At 37.3% G+C, this 15,051-nt stretch overlaps 2 protein-coding genes across 2 annotated transcripts; one reads left to right on the top strand and one right to left on the bottom strand.

Moving 5' to 3' along the window:
- The first annotated feature begins 3,330 nt into the window (after window positions 1-3,330).
- Window positions 3,331-4,430, top strand: LOC147284773 (glyoxylase I 4-like). Its single transcript, XM_086244043.1, has 3 exons — window positions 3,331-3,572; window positions 3,675-3,777; window positions 3,877-4,430. Exons 1-3 carry the CDS (start codon window positions 3,409-3,411, stop codon window positions 4,162-4,164), a joined length of 555 nt encoding a protein of 184 aa, XP_086100169.1. The 5' UTR covers window positions 3,331-3,408; the 3' UTR covers window positions 4,165-4,430.
- Window positions 4,431-4,561: 131 nt separating this feature from the next.
- LOC147284772 (uncharacterized) lies at window positions 4,562-7,461 on the bottom strand. The gene has a single exon (XM_086244689.1). The coding sequence runs from the start codon at window positions 7,281-7,283 to the stop codon at window positions 5,457-5,459; it is 1,827 nt and encodes a 608-aa protein (XP_086100815.1). The 5' UTR covers window positions 7,284-7,461; the 3' UTR covers window positions 4,562-5,456.
- Window positions 7,462-15,051: the final 7,590 nt, after the last annotated feature.

Genomic DNA, 15,051 nt, shown 5'->3' with positions numbered 1-15,051 from the left:
CTTTTTAAGAAGCAGTGTTAAATGAGTCCTAAATAATTTATGTAAAAGCATTTGAAAGTGCTTATAAAAAAAACCCTTAAAAGCATTTTTATAACTCATAAACACTTTTATTTATTTTTACTAAATGTTACTAAAAGTGTTTTTACTAATTTGAAAACACTTTTGGTAGTTCTAAAAATAATGTGAAATTAGCCCTAAATTTTATTATGGAGTAGCTATCTAACATGGTATCAGAACCTTGTTTACATGAAATTTTCCGTTCATATCCTTTATCCCCAAATTTTGTCCTTTTTTTAGAGACACAATGAGTTGTCTAACACACGTAAAGTCTTAACTAATATTAAATATGTATAATTACTTAAAAACCACGTATTGTGTAAAAACCAAATATTTTAGGCATGTTAGAGACTTAGAGTTCAAACTTAAAAAGTCAGAAATTTTCTAATTGCAATAATGTGATAGATAATATCTTGATAAACCTCAAAAGTCACAATAATGTAGAGTGTAGACTCGTTGAAATGATGGAAACGAGCTTGAAAATGTTAGTTTGCCCTGTGAAAAGGTCTGGCCGGCCAGGATTGAAAACGAAAATCCAACTAATATATTCCAAGTCTGTATCTAAATATATCATTGTGGTAATAATTATTAATTAGTTAAGCTCACTCTTAAGTCTTAACCCTCCCCAAATTTGCCATAGTACTGCCTGTTAGGTGTGTGAGTAACATCATATCCTTACCCAAATTAATATATTTTATGTGTGCTGGTGGAAATGGACCATGCAAATCCACAGTGAAGTAGGTAATGGGTTAATAAGGCCAATGTTGATTTACGTCCAATTCACTCCCAGCCAAATAGTAGTGGAACAGGTAAAAATCAAGTGGAATTTTTCTAATACAAGAAAAAAGCACTGTAATTTATTAAAGTCCCTATCTAGGCTACTTGTCCAAGGCTCAAAGCATATCACACAAAAAAACAAGTGATTCAATTAAACCTAATACTAAACCTCACTAATAAAAGAGAGATTTGCATGATTTGATTAATAGTACAACTAAACCTCACTAACTTACATCTCCAGCACCAAAAGGTCAATTTAAGGGCCACATCTTGATTTAGATCCAAATGATTAGGGTGACAAACATGATTTTGGCCAGAAAGAGTAATCCATGATATATCAACTACTTCTGCTTAATGAAATTGATCTTCTACCCAAAAAAAAGAAGAAATTGATCTTTTATTAAGAAAAGGGTAATAAACATGATTTTTGGCCTTTTTCCACTACTGGACTACTAGTCCATTCTTTTGGATGCTACTGGTCCAATGAATAAATTCTCAGTTCTTAAATACAATTCAACCCAAAAAGAAAAACATTCAATTAGATTAATGGGTCATCATTTATAGCACCCACATATTGGTTTGGACAAATTTTTGAATGCTAATTAGGGCATTGCAATAGCACCCACATACATAATGGGTCATCATGTGCCCTTAAGTCAACTTTGTAATAAATATACAATCATAACAAAAAGAGGGAGGCTATGTAAACCACCCTTTTGTGCTGAGTTGACCACCCTAATAAATTTTTTTCAACTTTTTTCCTATTTTACCCTTTATTGCAAAAACATGATAAAATCACCCAGATCCATTCGGTGGTCATCTATCGAAATATCCACCAATGTTCGGCAGATAAGTGTCGAATAAATACAAATATTTCGGCAGATAACTGTCAAATGCCTTTTTCATTTCTATTCGGTAGTTATCCACCGAATAATCCACCAATGTTCAGCAGATAACTGTTGAATAATCATAAATATTTCGGTAGATAACTGTCGAATGACCCAACGAACAAAATTGAATTTTTTTTGTTTTAAGGGTAAAGTTGGAATTTTAAAATAGGGTGGTCAACTTAGCAATTTAAGGTGGTCTGAATAGCATTGGCCTAACAAAAAATCATGACCCCAAAAAGAGAAAAGGAAGTAAAACTAGAAACATACTGGGCCTGGACCTGCGTTTGGTTTTGAGAAGCCCAAGATCGTGGGGATGAAAAGCCCATAAACAATGAAGTCCAAAGACAAATGAATAGATACTAATCTTTGATAAGCATATGATTGTTGAAGTCTCACATTGGGATTCAATCCATTGGTTAACTTGCGGCTCATTCCATTTTCCAATAATAATCCAAGTCCTAGAAATATCTCTAGTACGTATTCCCATTGGTCTATGGAGGATGAAAATGGTTGCTTGCACACTAGAGACTACAGAGGCTTTGTCATTAATTCGAACATGAAAGAGACATAATATATACATATGAACAGCTCCCCAAGTACCAGTCCATCTGAGCTAGAATCATGAGAAACACATCCAAAAATCTGTTGTTCTTCACCCTCCAAAAGTAGCTAAGTTGCCATATAGTAAAGTCTAGCATATCCAGAAGTTATTGGGACAGAATAATAAAGTCTAGTAGCCTACCACGCATTTTGATTATAATTTGATGTGATATAATTAAGCTACTTTGTGAGTTAATGATTTATATGATATTCCATCCTATATATCTGTCCGTTTTGGATTGTTTAGTTTACAAAGGAAAAGAATGAAAATGCCATGTGGGTGAGAGGAAGCATCACAGAAATTTCTCAATTTTCGGCACCTTTCTACTTTCTTTTCTTCGCTTCCCCAAGCTGAGAAGAGCCAAAGCCCTATTCCAATAAGGTTGAGTCAAATTCAATTATTCTCCACTGTATATGTAACCTGGCCTAATTGCTTCTCCCATTTTCATATTTTCTTTGGTCCAACACTCACTTAATTTGTTTAGAAATGATGTGTTAGTATACATGTTAAAAATAAATGAGATCAAACTCAACCTAGATTTAAAAATTGTGCATGCAGTTCATACCTAATCACTATCATCTCCTCTTATAATCCAAGTTACAATGTAGCATAAGGGTATGGCGCTCTTTCCTTCATCGACAAAACGTCGTCATCAAAATCATAGTTACCAAATGACTTTAACGTAACATTTGGATTCTTAGGCTTTTGTTTAAGTATGTCGTGTCAAACGCATAACATGTGTGATTCAAATGTTCGAATATCACACCCCTCTCTTGACCAAAACAAAAAATATCACACTCCTCCCAGTAAATCAAGGTGGACTGTAGCTATGAGGATGACTGGATTTGATTTGTCTGATGTGATCTGAGAGAATCTGCTAGGAAAGTTCGTCATTAAGGAAGTTACACCCCACAAGTGCGAGAATGGCGTGCACAAATTTGAATTGAGCTAGGGTGATACTCCAAAGGGTTGCTTTATAAAAGGAGCACCCCCCCAGACTTGTGAAGCAGGCATACAAGAAACTAAAGAGAGACTAATTAAGTACTGCAAGTGAGAGGCATAGAAACTTAGAAAGAGTGAAAAATGGAGATTGAGGAAGTAAACAACTGCGAGGCACTGCCTTTGCTCTCTTTGAATCATGTTTCTTTGTTGTGCAGATCAGTTTGGGCTTCTATGAGGTTCTATGAAGAAGTCTTGGGCTTTGTTCTCATCAAACGCCCCTCTTCTTTCAACTTCAATGGAGCTTGGTTAGCTCTCTCTCTCTCTCTCTCTCTGTATGCATGGTTGAAAATGAACATATTTGAAAGCTTATTTTGAATTGACAAACTAATTTGTCTGACTTTATGTAGGTTGTATAATTATGGGATTGGGATACACTTGATTGAAAGTCCAGCATTGGAGGACTATGAAATGCGACCAATCAATCCCAAGGACAACCACATCTCCTTCCAAGTAAGAGCTGCATTACTAGTACTGGTGCTATTTTGTGGTAAAAATTAAAAACATGTTTTGGTTATGACAGAAATCTTGTGAATCGTTTTGAACATGCAGTGCACTGATGTTGGACTTGTTAAGAGGAGGCTGCAAGATATGGGGATGAGGTACGTGACAGCTGTGGTGGAGGACGATGGGATCAAGGTTGACCAGGTGTTCTTCCACGACCCAGATGGGTATATGATCGAGCTCTGCAACTGCGAGAACATCCCAATCATTCCTATCTCTTCTTGTTCCTTCAAGCCCCGAGGTAGCAGTTTCAAGGCCGCACCAACCAAGTGCGGATTCATGGAAACTGTGATGATGGAGAGCTTGAGTCTGGACATGATGAACTTCTCATTTTAATTTTCAGAAAGAGTGAAAAGTCTCACTACTTTTTGTCTACTGGAAGAAAAATGTTACAAGTGTTTTATTAAAGGGTCTGTATTATGATATTGTGTCTTGCTGTCTTGGTCTGAAGGCGAGTTGTATTGGTTTTCAGCTACTTGTAATAAAGAATTGTGATAAAGATTGAGTTGTGCTATGTGTATGTATATACTGAATCTCTTGAAGCCAATATGTGCACTGTGGTTAAGCCCACATTATTGAAATGAAAAAAGCTCATTATTATATTTCTAGTTACTTTGGCTACTTAGAATTAGATACATATTTTACTGATTTCTATCTCTTTGTGAGCTTTAAATGTATATACACCTGAGAAAAAATTGAAGAGTAAAGCATTCTGGATATAACATAACTTTAATATAAAGGCTGTATGGTTGATGAAAAAAAGGTTTTGAAGATTTACATCTTTATGCTTGACTGGTATTTTGGAAATGTTTATACAAATAAACCACATAAATCGAGCTCTTTAATATCAGACATTTCAGTTAAGGTTGAGTGATGCATACATCTTAGCTCTTCAAGCACTTTCTGGAATTGCGATTTGTTTGCACCAGATATTGCAGCAGATATTGCAGCTCTGAAATCTGCTAGCCATGGAACAAGACCCCAAGATATGAAGCGCAGAACAAACCTGAGTGTATGGGAGCTAATCTTCACAATATCTTTTACTCAATTTAACCTCAAATGTTGTTGCCTTTAGCCCTTTATGATATCGTCATCCCTGTTATGGTTTGCTGAAAGGAGACAGAGAGTTGCCTTACAAGTTATTGTTCTTCAACTTTGTGATGGTTTAGGCTTCTATTGTAGTCCACCTAGGTTCTTGCAAATCATCATTCACACCACAAAACAATCATTCAATCGCAATAATAATACTAACGGAATCAGATTTAGCCAACAAGATCTAGAAATTCCAATAGAATGACTGTCAAGTTATTAACAAGACCCAGCCTTGTTTCCTTCATATGATTTCTCAGAGCTGGAAACCCATTGTATAAAAAAATTGGAATGGAAGTTTGCCCAACATTCAGAAAAGGATCATAGATCTTGAAGAGGAAGGAGAAAGGACAATAGTGCAGTTTTTAGTATCATCAGTGGTGTAGAGATGCTTATCTGTGAATCTTTTCCTCCTACTCTTATTCATCACATATTGATCACCCTTGGATGTGGATATACGCCGACATGCCCCCTTAACATAAAAAGAAACACTATGGTTATGGTGAGACTGAAACCATTTCAATTTCTCATTTCAATGGTTAAGAGATAGAGATATTATACAGGTGTCCATCTATATCAGGAACAAAACCTTTCTCCATCATTTCCTCTTTTACTATTTCATAAGTAGTTCGATTTGGGATCAAACCTTTCTCCAACAACTCATTTAGAAGTCCATTTGCATCTTCATGCTTGCCCTTTGTACAATATCCTCTGATCAACACATTATATGTTACTATATTTGCCCGCTTCCCTTCTCTCTCCATCTGTGCCCTCACATTCAAAGCTGCCTTCATATTTCCTTCCCTGCAGTAGCCATCCATCAAAGTATTGTATGTCACGTGACTTGGACTCAAACCCTTTTTGAACATCTCATTCAAGAGTCTTGCTGCCTTTCTTGACTCCCCTTTTTTGCACAAAGCGTCTATCAATATATTATACGTTATGAGATCAGCTTTCAATCCCTTAGCCTCCATTTCATGCAAAAACTCCGTGGCTGTTTCCATGTTTCCCTGTCTACACCAACCAGCAATCCGGCAGTTCAATGTCGAAGTGTTTGGGAAAACCCCTCTCTCTAACATTGAATTTTGCAACACATGTGCTTCCTCCATCATCCCATCCTTACAATAAGCATCAATTAGCATATTATATGTTATAACATTGGGTGCCAAGCCTTGATTTCTAATGTCATCAAACAACTCTCTAGCTTCCTTCATCATCTTCTTCTTACAAAACCCATATATAAGTGCATTGTATGTAACTACATTTGGCTTCAAACCCAAGCCAAGCATTTCATCCCGCAAACCACAGGCCTCGTCAAGCTTCCCATTACAGCATAACCCATTGATCAGTGAATTATATGTAACCACGTTGGGTTTCAAACCCTGCTTCCTCATTTCCTCAAACACCTTAATAGCAGCTGCTACATTCTCATCTTTACAGAACCCGTCAATCAAAATATTAAAAGTAATCTCATTGGGGCAAATATCATTTGCCACCATCTCCTTCGAAATAGCATCAGCTTTGTGCATCTTCCCCAATCCACCCATTTTGCAATACCCATCAATAAGAGTGTTATAAGTAACCACATTTGGTGAAATCCCCCAAGCCTTAATATCATTAATAACATCCATTGCCTTGTTCAATTTCCCAACTTTACACAATCCATTAATCACAATATTGAAAGTGAACAAATCAGCCGCTATCCTCCTCCTAAACATCTCTTTGTACACAAATTCAACATACCCAATTTCATTTTCCTTCACCAAAGCACTCAACAAAGGGTTACAAGACAAAACTGATAACTTAAACCCGTAATCACCGGCTCTCTGAAATGCTTCAAAACCCAACTGGGTCTTCAAATTTTTCACATATGCCAACACCAACATATCAATTATAATAGAATTTGCACAAAACTGGTTGCTACACATTGAAAGCATGTGAAAAATCGAAGAAGTTGATTGCTTTTCATTGTTTCTAACAAACCCATCTAAGAAAGCTCTAATCTTTGAGTACTTTTTTGCATTTGCCAGGGAGTGCAAAAGTCTACAAGTGAGTTCAAGATGGTGTATAACATTGAGATCTTTCTGGGACCAATTGAAGTACCTGAGTATTAGCTCTGGGTCAGCTCCTGAGTCAAACAGTTGGTGAAGAACTGTGGTAAAGTTTGAGTCTTTGAGATGAGCTTTAAGCTCTGACCAGTGTTGCGTTGCTATGAGCTGTGAAATGATTGGAAGGTTGAAGGACTCTGATGCTTCACTTCTGCAGATGGAGATTGAGGAACAGAGTCTGATGTAGGTTCCACGATGCCTCTGAATGTGGACTCGGGACTGGAGGCATGATGAGAAGGACGAGAGGAGCTTCGGCATTTCTTGGTGGTGGCAAATAGATTGAAACTGGAGGGGCACAATTGGAATTAATTTAGGATATGGATTGCTTTGTTTGTGGCCAGAACCGCTATTTCTGTGGAGTTTGAAACTGAGAGAGGATTATCTCGCACCTAACGCGATGGTTTCGAGTTCGTACGATGTTGTTAAACACGATGGTTTCGAGTTCGTACAATGTTGTTAACGGGCTCGATACATCATTCTATTATTAAGTGATGTTGGTGTCCAGTGGTCAATAGCTTAGTGCTTCTTATTTGTTAAACAATTTAGTTACTTGATGGCCAGTAGCAAGATGACATGTGGCACCTTTTAGTTAGATTGTAATTAGTCTGTTATAATCATTGAGTTGGTTTCCTTTTCGTCTGTTGTGCTATAAAGCTTTGTAATAATTTTTTAGATTTTTTTTTTCATTCTGTAATCACAGCCTATCAATATAGTCAGAGCTTTTCTTTTCCTCAACTCATTTCTCTCTTTTTGAGGTACTGTGATCATGGTATCAGAGCGGGTTCCATTCCTTTTAGTTAGATTGTAATTAGTCTGTTATAATCATTGAGTTGGTTTCCTTTTCGTCTGTTGTGCTATAAAGCTTTGTAATAATTTTTTCCTCAACTCATTTCTCTCTTTTAGTTAGATTGTAATTAGTCTGTTATAATCATTGAGTTGGTTTCCTTTTCGTCTGTTGTGCTATAAAGCTTTGTAATAATTTTTTAGATTTTTTTTTTCATTCTGTAATCACAGCCTATCAATATAGTCAGAGCTTTTCTTTTCCTCAACTCATTTCTCTCTTTTTGAGGTACTGTGATCATGGTATCAGAGCGGGTTCCATTCCTGGCTTGTTTCTCTGTATAGCAACATCGATTTTCTTTAATGGTGGTGATTTGTACTCTGATCTAGCTATTGTGTTCTTTGTCTTCGCGATGATGACTGTAATTGGAGCTTCGTGTTCATCGTTCGGGTTCAGGTTCTTTGATCGGGTTGAAGTGGCAAGATCAAACGTCTGCACAATTGGTTCCGCTGGGTATTATGTCTTTGATTCTCCTTTTTTGGTAGTTGATTGTACTTCGTTCTCTTAGAATCTTGATTGTGTGAATATTTGGATGATTTCTTGAAAGTGTATAAGTTTGGTGAATGTTGTGAACGTCTGGAAATTGTCTGAAAATTTCTTGAAGTATTTTGAAGATTTCTTGAAGTTTTGAAGGTTTCTTGAAGTATTGAGTAGTGTGAATTCCTTGAAGTCATTTTGCAGTATGAGTAGTTTTGAAGGTTTCTTGAAGGTTTTTTTTTTGAAGGTTTTCTTGAAGGTTTCTTGAGTAGTTGTGATTCAAGAAAAGTTTATAATCATGTCGATTGCAAGTAGGATTCATGGCCTGTTTCCTTTTCTGACTTTGAAATTGAATGATTCCAATTACCTGAACTGGAGCTTTCAAGTAAGGACTGTGTTAAGAGGTTATGGTTTATTTGGTTATTTGGATGGGTCAGTTGTATGTCCACCAGAGTTTGTGCTTGATGAGGATGGTGTGCGTACTCAAGAGGTCAATAGAGCTTTCATTGAATGGGATCAGACAGATAAGGCCTTAACAAGTTTATTAATGGCATCCGTTACTGAGGACTGTATGGAATATATTTTAGACTGTTCTTCAGCCTATGAAGCTTGGATGAATATCAGAGAAAGATATAGCACTGATTCTCGAGCAACTATTATGCAGCTTAAAACTGACTTCCAAACTTTGCAAAAGGGTGCTGATAATGTTGAGAGATTTTTAATGAGAATCAAACATGCGAGGGCTCAGTTGACTGTTGTAGGAGTGTCTGTTACAGATGAAGATGTTCATGTAGTTGCGTTGAATGGTCTACCTGATGAGTTTGACTCTGTGAAGGCTGTTTTAAGAGGTTATCAAGGTCCTATGTCCATGAAAGAATTTCGTTCTCAGCTTCTTGCTAGCTGTTGAACAAGACATTAATAAGAGGTTAGCTCTTGCCTTGGTTTCCAATCACACCATGTCTGCTATGGTAGCCCAACTTCCTTCATCAAGTGGCAATTATGGTCCTAATGGCAACACTGGGTCAAATGTTAACACTGGTTTAAATGGGCATAATGACTATGGCTCAAATTCTGGTCATTCCTATAATAGCATTGGTGATTCTAGAACTCATACATAGGGTTTTACTGGAGATGGTAGCTATAATAATAGTTTTTCTGGTGGTTATTCTGGTGGGAGAGGTTATAACAATGGTGGGAGATGGAATGGTAATACACCTGGTGGTGGAGGCTACTGGAACACTAATGGAGGCAGAAATGGCAGGAACTGGGGTAACAATGGTAACATTGGAGGCAGGTTTCACAATGGTAGTGGTAAAGGCTGGAACTATGGTGGCAATGGTGGTAGATATAACAACAATGGAGGACACTGGAGCAATGGAGGCAGTAATGGAGGAAACTGGAATGGGGGTAGACAAGTTCCTGAATGTCAGATATGTTCTAGAAGAGGGCATACTGCTGTCAATTGTTTTGACAGAGATAAAACTTCTCATAATCAAAATTCTATAGTGGAATGTCAGATTTGTGGTCGAAAGGGACATGTGGCATTGGACTGTTATAACAGATCTAACTATGCTTATCAAGGTTCAGCTCCACCTCCGACACTAAATGTTCTCACTGCTCAAGCCAATGTTGGTTTTGCCTCTGAAGATGTTTGGATTGCTGACACTGGAGCTACACATCATATGACAACTGATCTCAACAATCTCACTGTTGCTGAACCATTTGATTCTGGTGAGAAAATTATAGTTGGCAGTGGTAAATGCTTGGGAGTCAAGCATATTGGTTCTGGCTCTTTATCTTCTTGCCTTAGTCTCAACACTATTTTACATGTTCCTAGAATTGCTGCCAATCTTTTATCTGTTCATAAATTGTGCCAAGACAATAATTGTACTGTTTCATTTGATGAGCATGCTATTTGGATGCAGGACAATGCAACACTAAAGGAGCTGTTCAGAGGAAGGAGTAGCAAAGGTCTCTATCCCATTCTAAAGACAATTCCAAGTCATCAACATGTTTCTCCAGTCTTCTCTCCTGTAGCTTTTCTCGGTCATCTTGTTAAGACTTCTGTTTGGCATAATAGGTTAGGTCATGCTACAAATGAGATAATCAATAAAATGTTGTCTGACTCTTGCATTTCCGTTGTTCCAGATAGTCCATCTCATTTGTGTAAGTCATGCTTAGGTGGAAAAATGTCTAGGTTGCCTTTAAGCCCTCATGTTAATCAATCTGTTATTCCTTTTCAGAAAATTCACAGTGATGTCTGGGGTCCTTCTCATACTGTATCTTTGGAGGGGTATAGATACTATGTGTTGTTTGTGGATGAATGTACTCGCTTTGTGTGGCTGTACCCTATGGTCAATAAATCAGATGTGTTTTCCATCTTTGTCAAATTCACATCATTCGTTGCAAATCAATTCAATACCAGTATTAAAATTTTTCAATCTGATGGTGGGGGAGAATTTACCAGTAAATCTTTTTCTTCCTTTTTAGCCTCAAAGGGTATTATTCATTATTTTTCTTGTCCATACACACCCCAACAAAATGGGATAGCTGAAAGGAAGAATAGACATCTTGTTGAAACAGCCATTACACTTTTACATGCTGCTAAGCTTCCTCAAAAATTCTGGTATCATGCTTGTTCTCACGCAGCTTTGCTTATTAATAGAATGCCTTGCCAACCACTTCATATGGTTTCACCTTATGCCAAATTATTTCATCATCTACCAGATATTAAACATTTTAAAATTTTTGGTACTGCTTGTTATCCTTTTCTTAAACCATATGCTAGCAACAAGCTTCAGCCTAAAAGTGATGAGTGTGTATTTCTGGGATATGCATTAGGCTATAAAGGGGCAGTGTGTTTTCACATTTCAAGTGGTCGGTTGTTTCTGTCTAGACATGTGATTCATGATGAATCTGTATTTCCTTTCTCCCAAGTGTTGTCTCATCTTTCTTCTTCTTCCTTTTCCTCTGCTTCCCATGATGTCAGTCCTTGTATTCTTCCACTTCTTGTTCCTATTGCATCTCCAAGGCTCTCTGCAACACAGTCTATGTCTGATGCATCTTCTCCTAATATTTCTGTTCCTCTTGCATCTCCTGTGATATCTGAATCACATCATATGTCTGATACATCTTCTCATAGTTCCCTTGCTACTTCTCCACGAACAGCACATGAAGTGTTGCCTGTCCATAACAGTGCTCCAGCAGATATTCTTGAAGCTTCTTCAGTCGTCCCTCTTTCCATTACTGCTCAGTTGAATGGCACCAATGCGCATGGTATGCTTACAAGATCTAAAGCTTGGGTGGTTCAGAAAAAGGACTTCAGTGAATTTCAGTGTTTTAGTGCAGTTATGAACACCAACACCTTTGATGAATTTGCTTTCTTTTCTGGTTTAACTTGTGTGTCGGATATCCAACAGTTGACTGAACCAACAAGTTTTCGGGCTGCTGTGGTTCATGAGGAATGGAGAAAGGCAATGTCAGAGGAAATTGATGCCTTGCATGCTCAAGGAACTTGGCAGCTAGTTCCTAAACCACAACATAGGAATATTGTAGGCTACAAATGGGTGTATCGTTTAAAGAAGAATCCAGATGGCACTCTTTCTAAGTATAAAGCTAGATTGGTGGCACAAGGATTTAGTCAAGAGTTAGGATTGGACTATGAAGAAACATTCAATCCTGTGGTCAGGCATTCTACAGTCAGATTGGTTCTTGCCCTTGCCAGTCAATTCTAGTGGGAATTAGGACAACTTGATGTGAAAAATGCTTTTCTTCATGGGGACTTAAAAGAAGAGGTTTATATGAAACAGCCCCAGGGATTTGAGGATACTATTGATTCATATTATGTTTGTTTGCTTCAGAAATCTCTTTATGGGTTAAAGCAGGCTCTTCGAGCATGGAATGAGAAGTTCACTGGTTTTCTTCCTTCTCTTGGCTTTGTTTCGTCTCATTCAGATCCTAGCTTGTTTGTCAAGCATTCTGCTGTTGGTGTAGTTCTTTTGCTGCTTTATGTTAATGATATTATCATCACTGGTTCACACTCTAAGGAAGTTCAGCATGTGATTGATGAGTTGAGCAAAGCCTTTGATATGAAAGATCTTGGTAAATTGACTTATTTCCTTGGTTTGCAGATTAAATATAAAGGGAATGGTGGGATCTTTGTTTGTCAAGAAAAATATGCTCGAGATCTGCTTGTCAAAGCCAGTTTGGCCAATTGCAAACCATGAAATTCTCCTTGTAAGCCTTATCTGCAGCTGGCTAAAGATGAAGGGGATCCTCTTTCTGATCATACTCTTTATAGGAGTTTAGTAGGTGCACTTCAATACCTTACTTTCACCAGGCCAGACATTGCCTATGCCACTAATATTGTGTGTCAATTCATGGCTAGACCTACAGAAACTCACTATGAAGCTGTTAAAAAGATTTTAAGATATGTGCAGGGTACCCTTACTCATGGTCTTCACTATCACTCTGGTCACATGGCTTTGACTGCCTACAGTGATTCTGATTGGGGAGGTGACATTAATGACAGACGATCTACCACTGGCTATATAGTCTACCTTGCTGGCAATCCTGTTTCCTAGCAATCTAAGAAGCAAGGCACAGTGGCTAGGAGTTCTACTGAAGCAGAATATAGAGCCTTGGCTAATACAGTGTCTGATTTATCATGGCTCAGGAATGTTTTTAAGGATATGCATATAGTCCTTCCTTATCCTCCTCTTATTAGATGTGATAATATGTCTGCTTTTGCATTGGGGTCAAATCCAGTTTTTCATTCTCGGATTAAGCATCTTGATACAGATTTCCATTATGTTAGAGAACGGGTACAGTGTAGAGATTTGGATTTGGAATATGTCTCTACTGCAGAAAATACTGCTGATATTCTTACCAAAGGTCTTCACAGTCCTTTGCATCTTAAGCATTGTTGCAACCTCAGGCTTGGTCCCCTCGCTGAGGTTGAGGGGGGATATTAAGTGATGTTGGTGTCCAGGTGTCAATAGCTTAGTGGTTCTTATTTGTTAAACAATTTAGTTACTTGATGGCCAGTAGCAAGATGACATGTGGCACCTTTTAGTTAGATTGTAATTAGTCTGTTATAATCAGTAAGTTGGTTTCCTTTTCGTCTGTTGTGCTATAAAGCTTTGTAATAGTCTTTTAGATTTTTTTTCATTCTGTAATCACAGCCTATCAATATAGTCAGAGCTTTTCTTTTCCTCAACTCATTTCTCTCTTCTTGAGGTACTGTGATCATCTATGTTACGGTGATGGTGATTGTTGGGTATGTTATTCTTGGGTTGTGGTATGATTTGGAGGACTTTTGTTATTGGATTAATACAAAAATAGTTCATGAAGTTTATAATGTATCTCAATTTGATTTACTAATTATAAAAAGTGTTAATTTGGTCCATAAATTTTTCAAGTTGTATCAACATTAACTTCTATCGAAAAATTTAACGGAAATTAGTCATGTGCACAGCAAGTGACCACATGTTTAGTGGCATTTCAGTCCGTTCTTTATATTTTCATGTAAACGTTGTATTACTTTGGTACAATTTAGAAAATTCGCGGACCAAATTTACATTTTTTATAATTAATTGATCAAATTGAAAATTAGTGTAAAGTTCGTAAACTATTTTTGTATTTGACCCTTTATTATTTTAGTCTTTAGAGGCTTCTCTGGTGCTAGAGTTCTTTATAAAGTTTTGTTGTGGGATGTGTTTGATCCGTTATAACTTGTATGTATATGTGTGTTCTTTGCTCTGCTTATGGGTTTTCTTTGATGGGCTGTGTTTTATTCTCTTTTGTTTTTGGGCTTTTTCTATTGTAAGTGTCGTTAGACTTTGTCTAACATCACTATTTGTTTGTACAAAAAAAAAAAAATCAAAATAATATTTGTTTTGTTTTGGTAAAAAAAAAAAAAAAAATTTGTTTTGTTAATCATTCATTTAGTGAAGATTTTTATGAAACAACTCTTTAGGGTTAGTTTAAGTAGTGAAAGTTAGTGGGGTACAAGGTTAGGATTAGGATTACGTCAAGCATATTACCTTTTAAGGCCTTAATTAAAAAAGAAAAAAAAATTAATGGTTCGGATTATGAGATTATATCGTATGATGAACTGAAAAGTGTAGTTAGCTTCGTATTAACTTACTAAACAGTTATCTTTAAAGTATTTATATATATATATATATCCAAAATGACCCAGATATCCCTCAATCGGACATACCAACCTCCCTCCCCCACCAGCCAGCGTCGCCTTCTCGGCCCCTCCCTTATCCCATTCGTTTCTCTTCCCCTTTCTCTTTCTCTTTCTCTTTCTCTCTCTCCCCCTCCCTCATTCCCTCCTCTTTCCTTTTTTTTCCGCTCTCTCTTCTTCCCTCTTTCTCTCTAATAGGCCGATGACATTTTTATCCTCTAGATTAAGATGGTGACCTATGCTACAAGGTTGCCAGCCTCCTCTTATGCCGAACCAAAGATAAAGGAAGAGAGAAGAGAAAGAAAGTGAAGGAGAGAGAAGGGAAAAGAAAAACTGAAGGGAGAACGGGGCCAAAAGGGCAACGCCAACCAATGGTGGGGTCGATGATGAAGATGGGATGGGTGGTGGGGAAGTGAAGGAGGGTGGTGTGTCAAGTTGGGGGGTTGTCTAGGTGGTTTTAGTTTTTTTCTAAATAATTAAAGCTCGAAGAGGTAAATTTGGAAAAAACTTTAAGA

This window comes from Dryas octopetala, chromosome 5, assembly GCF_963921425.1.
Source record: "Dryas octopetala chromosome 5, drDryOcto1.1, whole genome shotgun sequence".
NCBI classification, from domain to species: Eukaryota; Viridiplantae; Streptophyta; class Magnoliopsida; order Rosales; family Rosaceae; genus Dryas; species Dryas octopetala.
The sequence above is the reverse complement of the archived record's forward strand: the minus strand, read 5'-3'. Positions and strand labels throughout refer to the sequence as shown.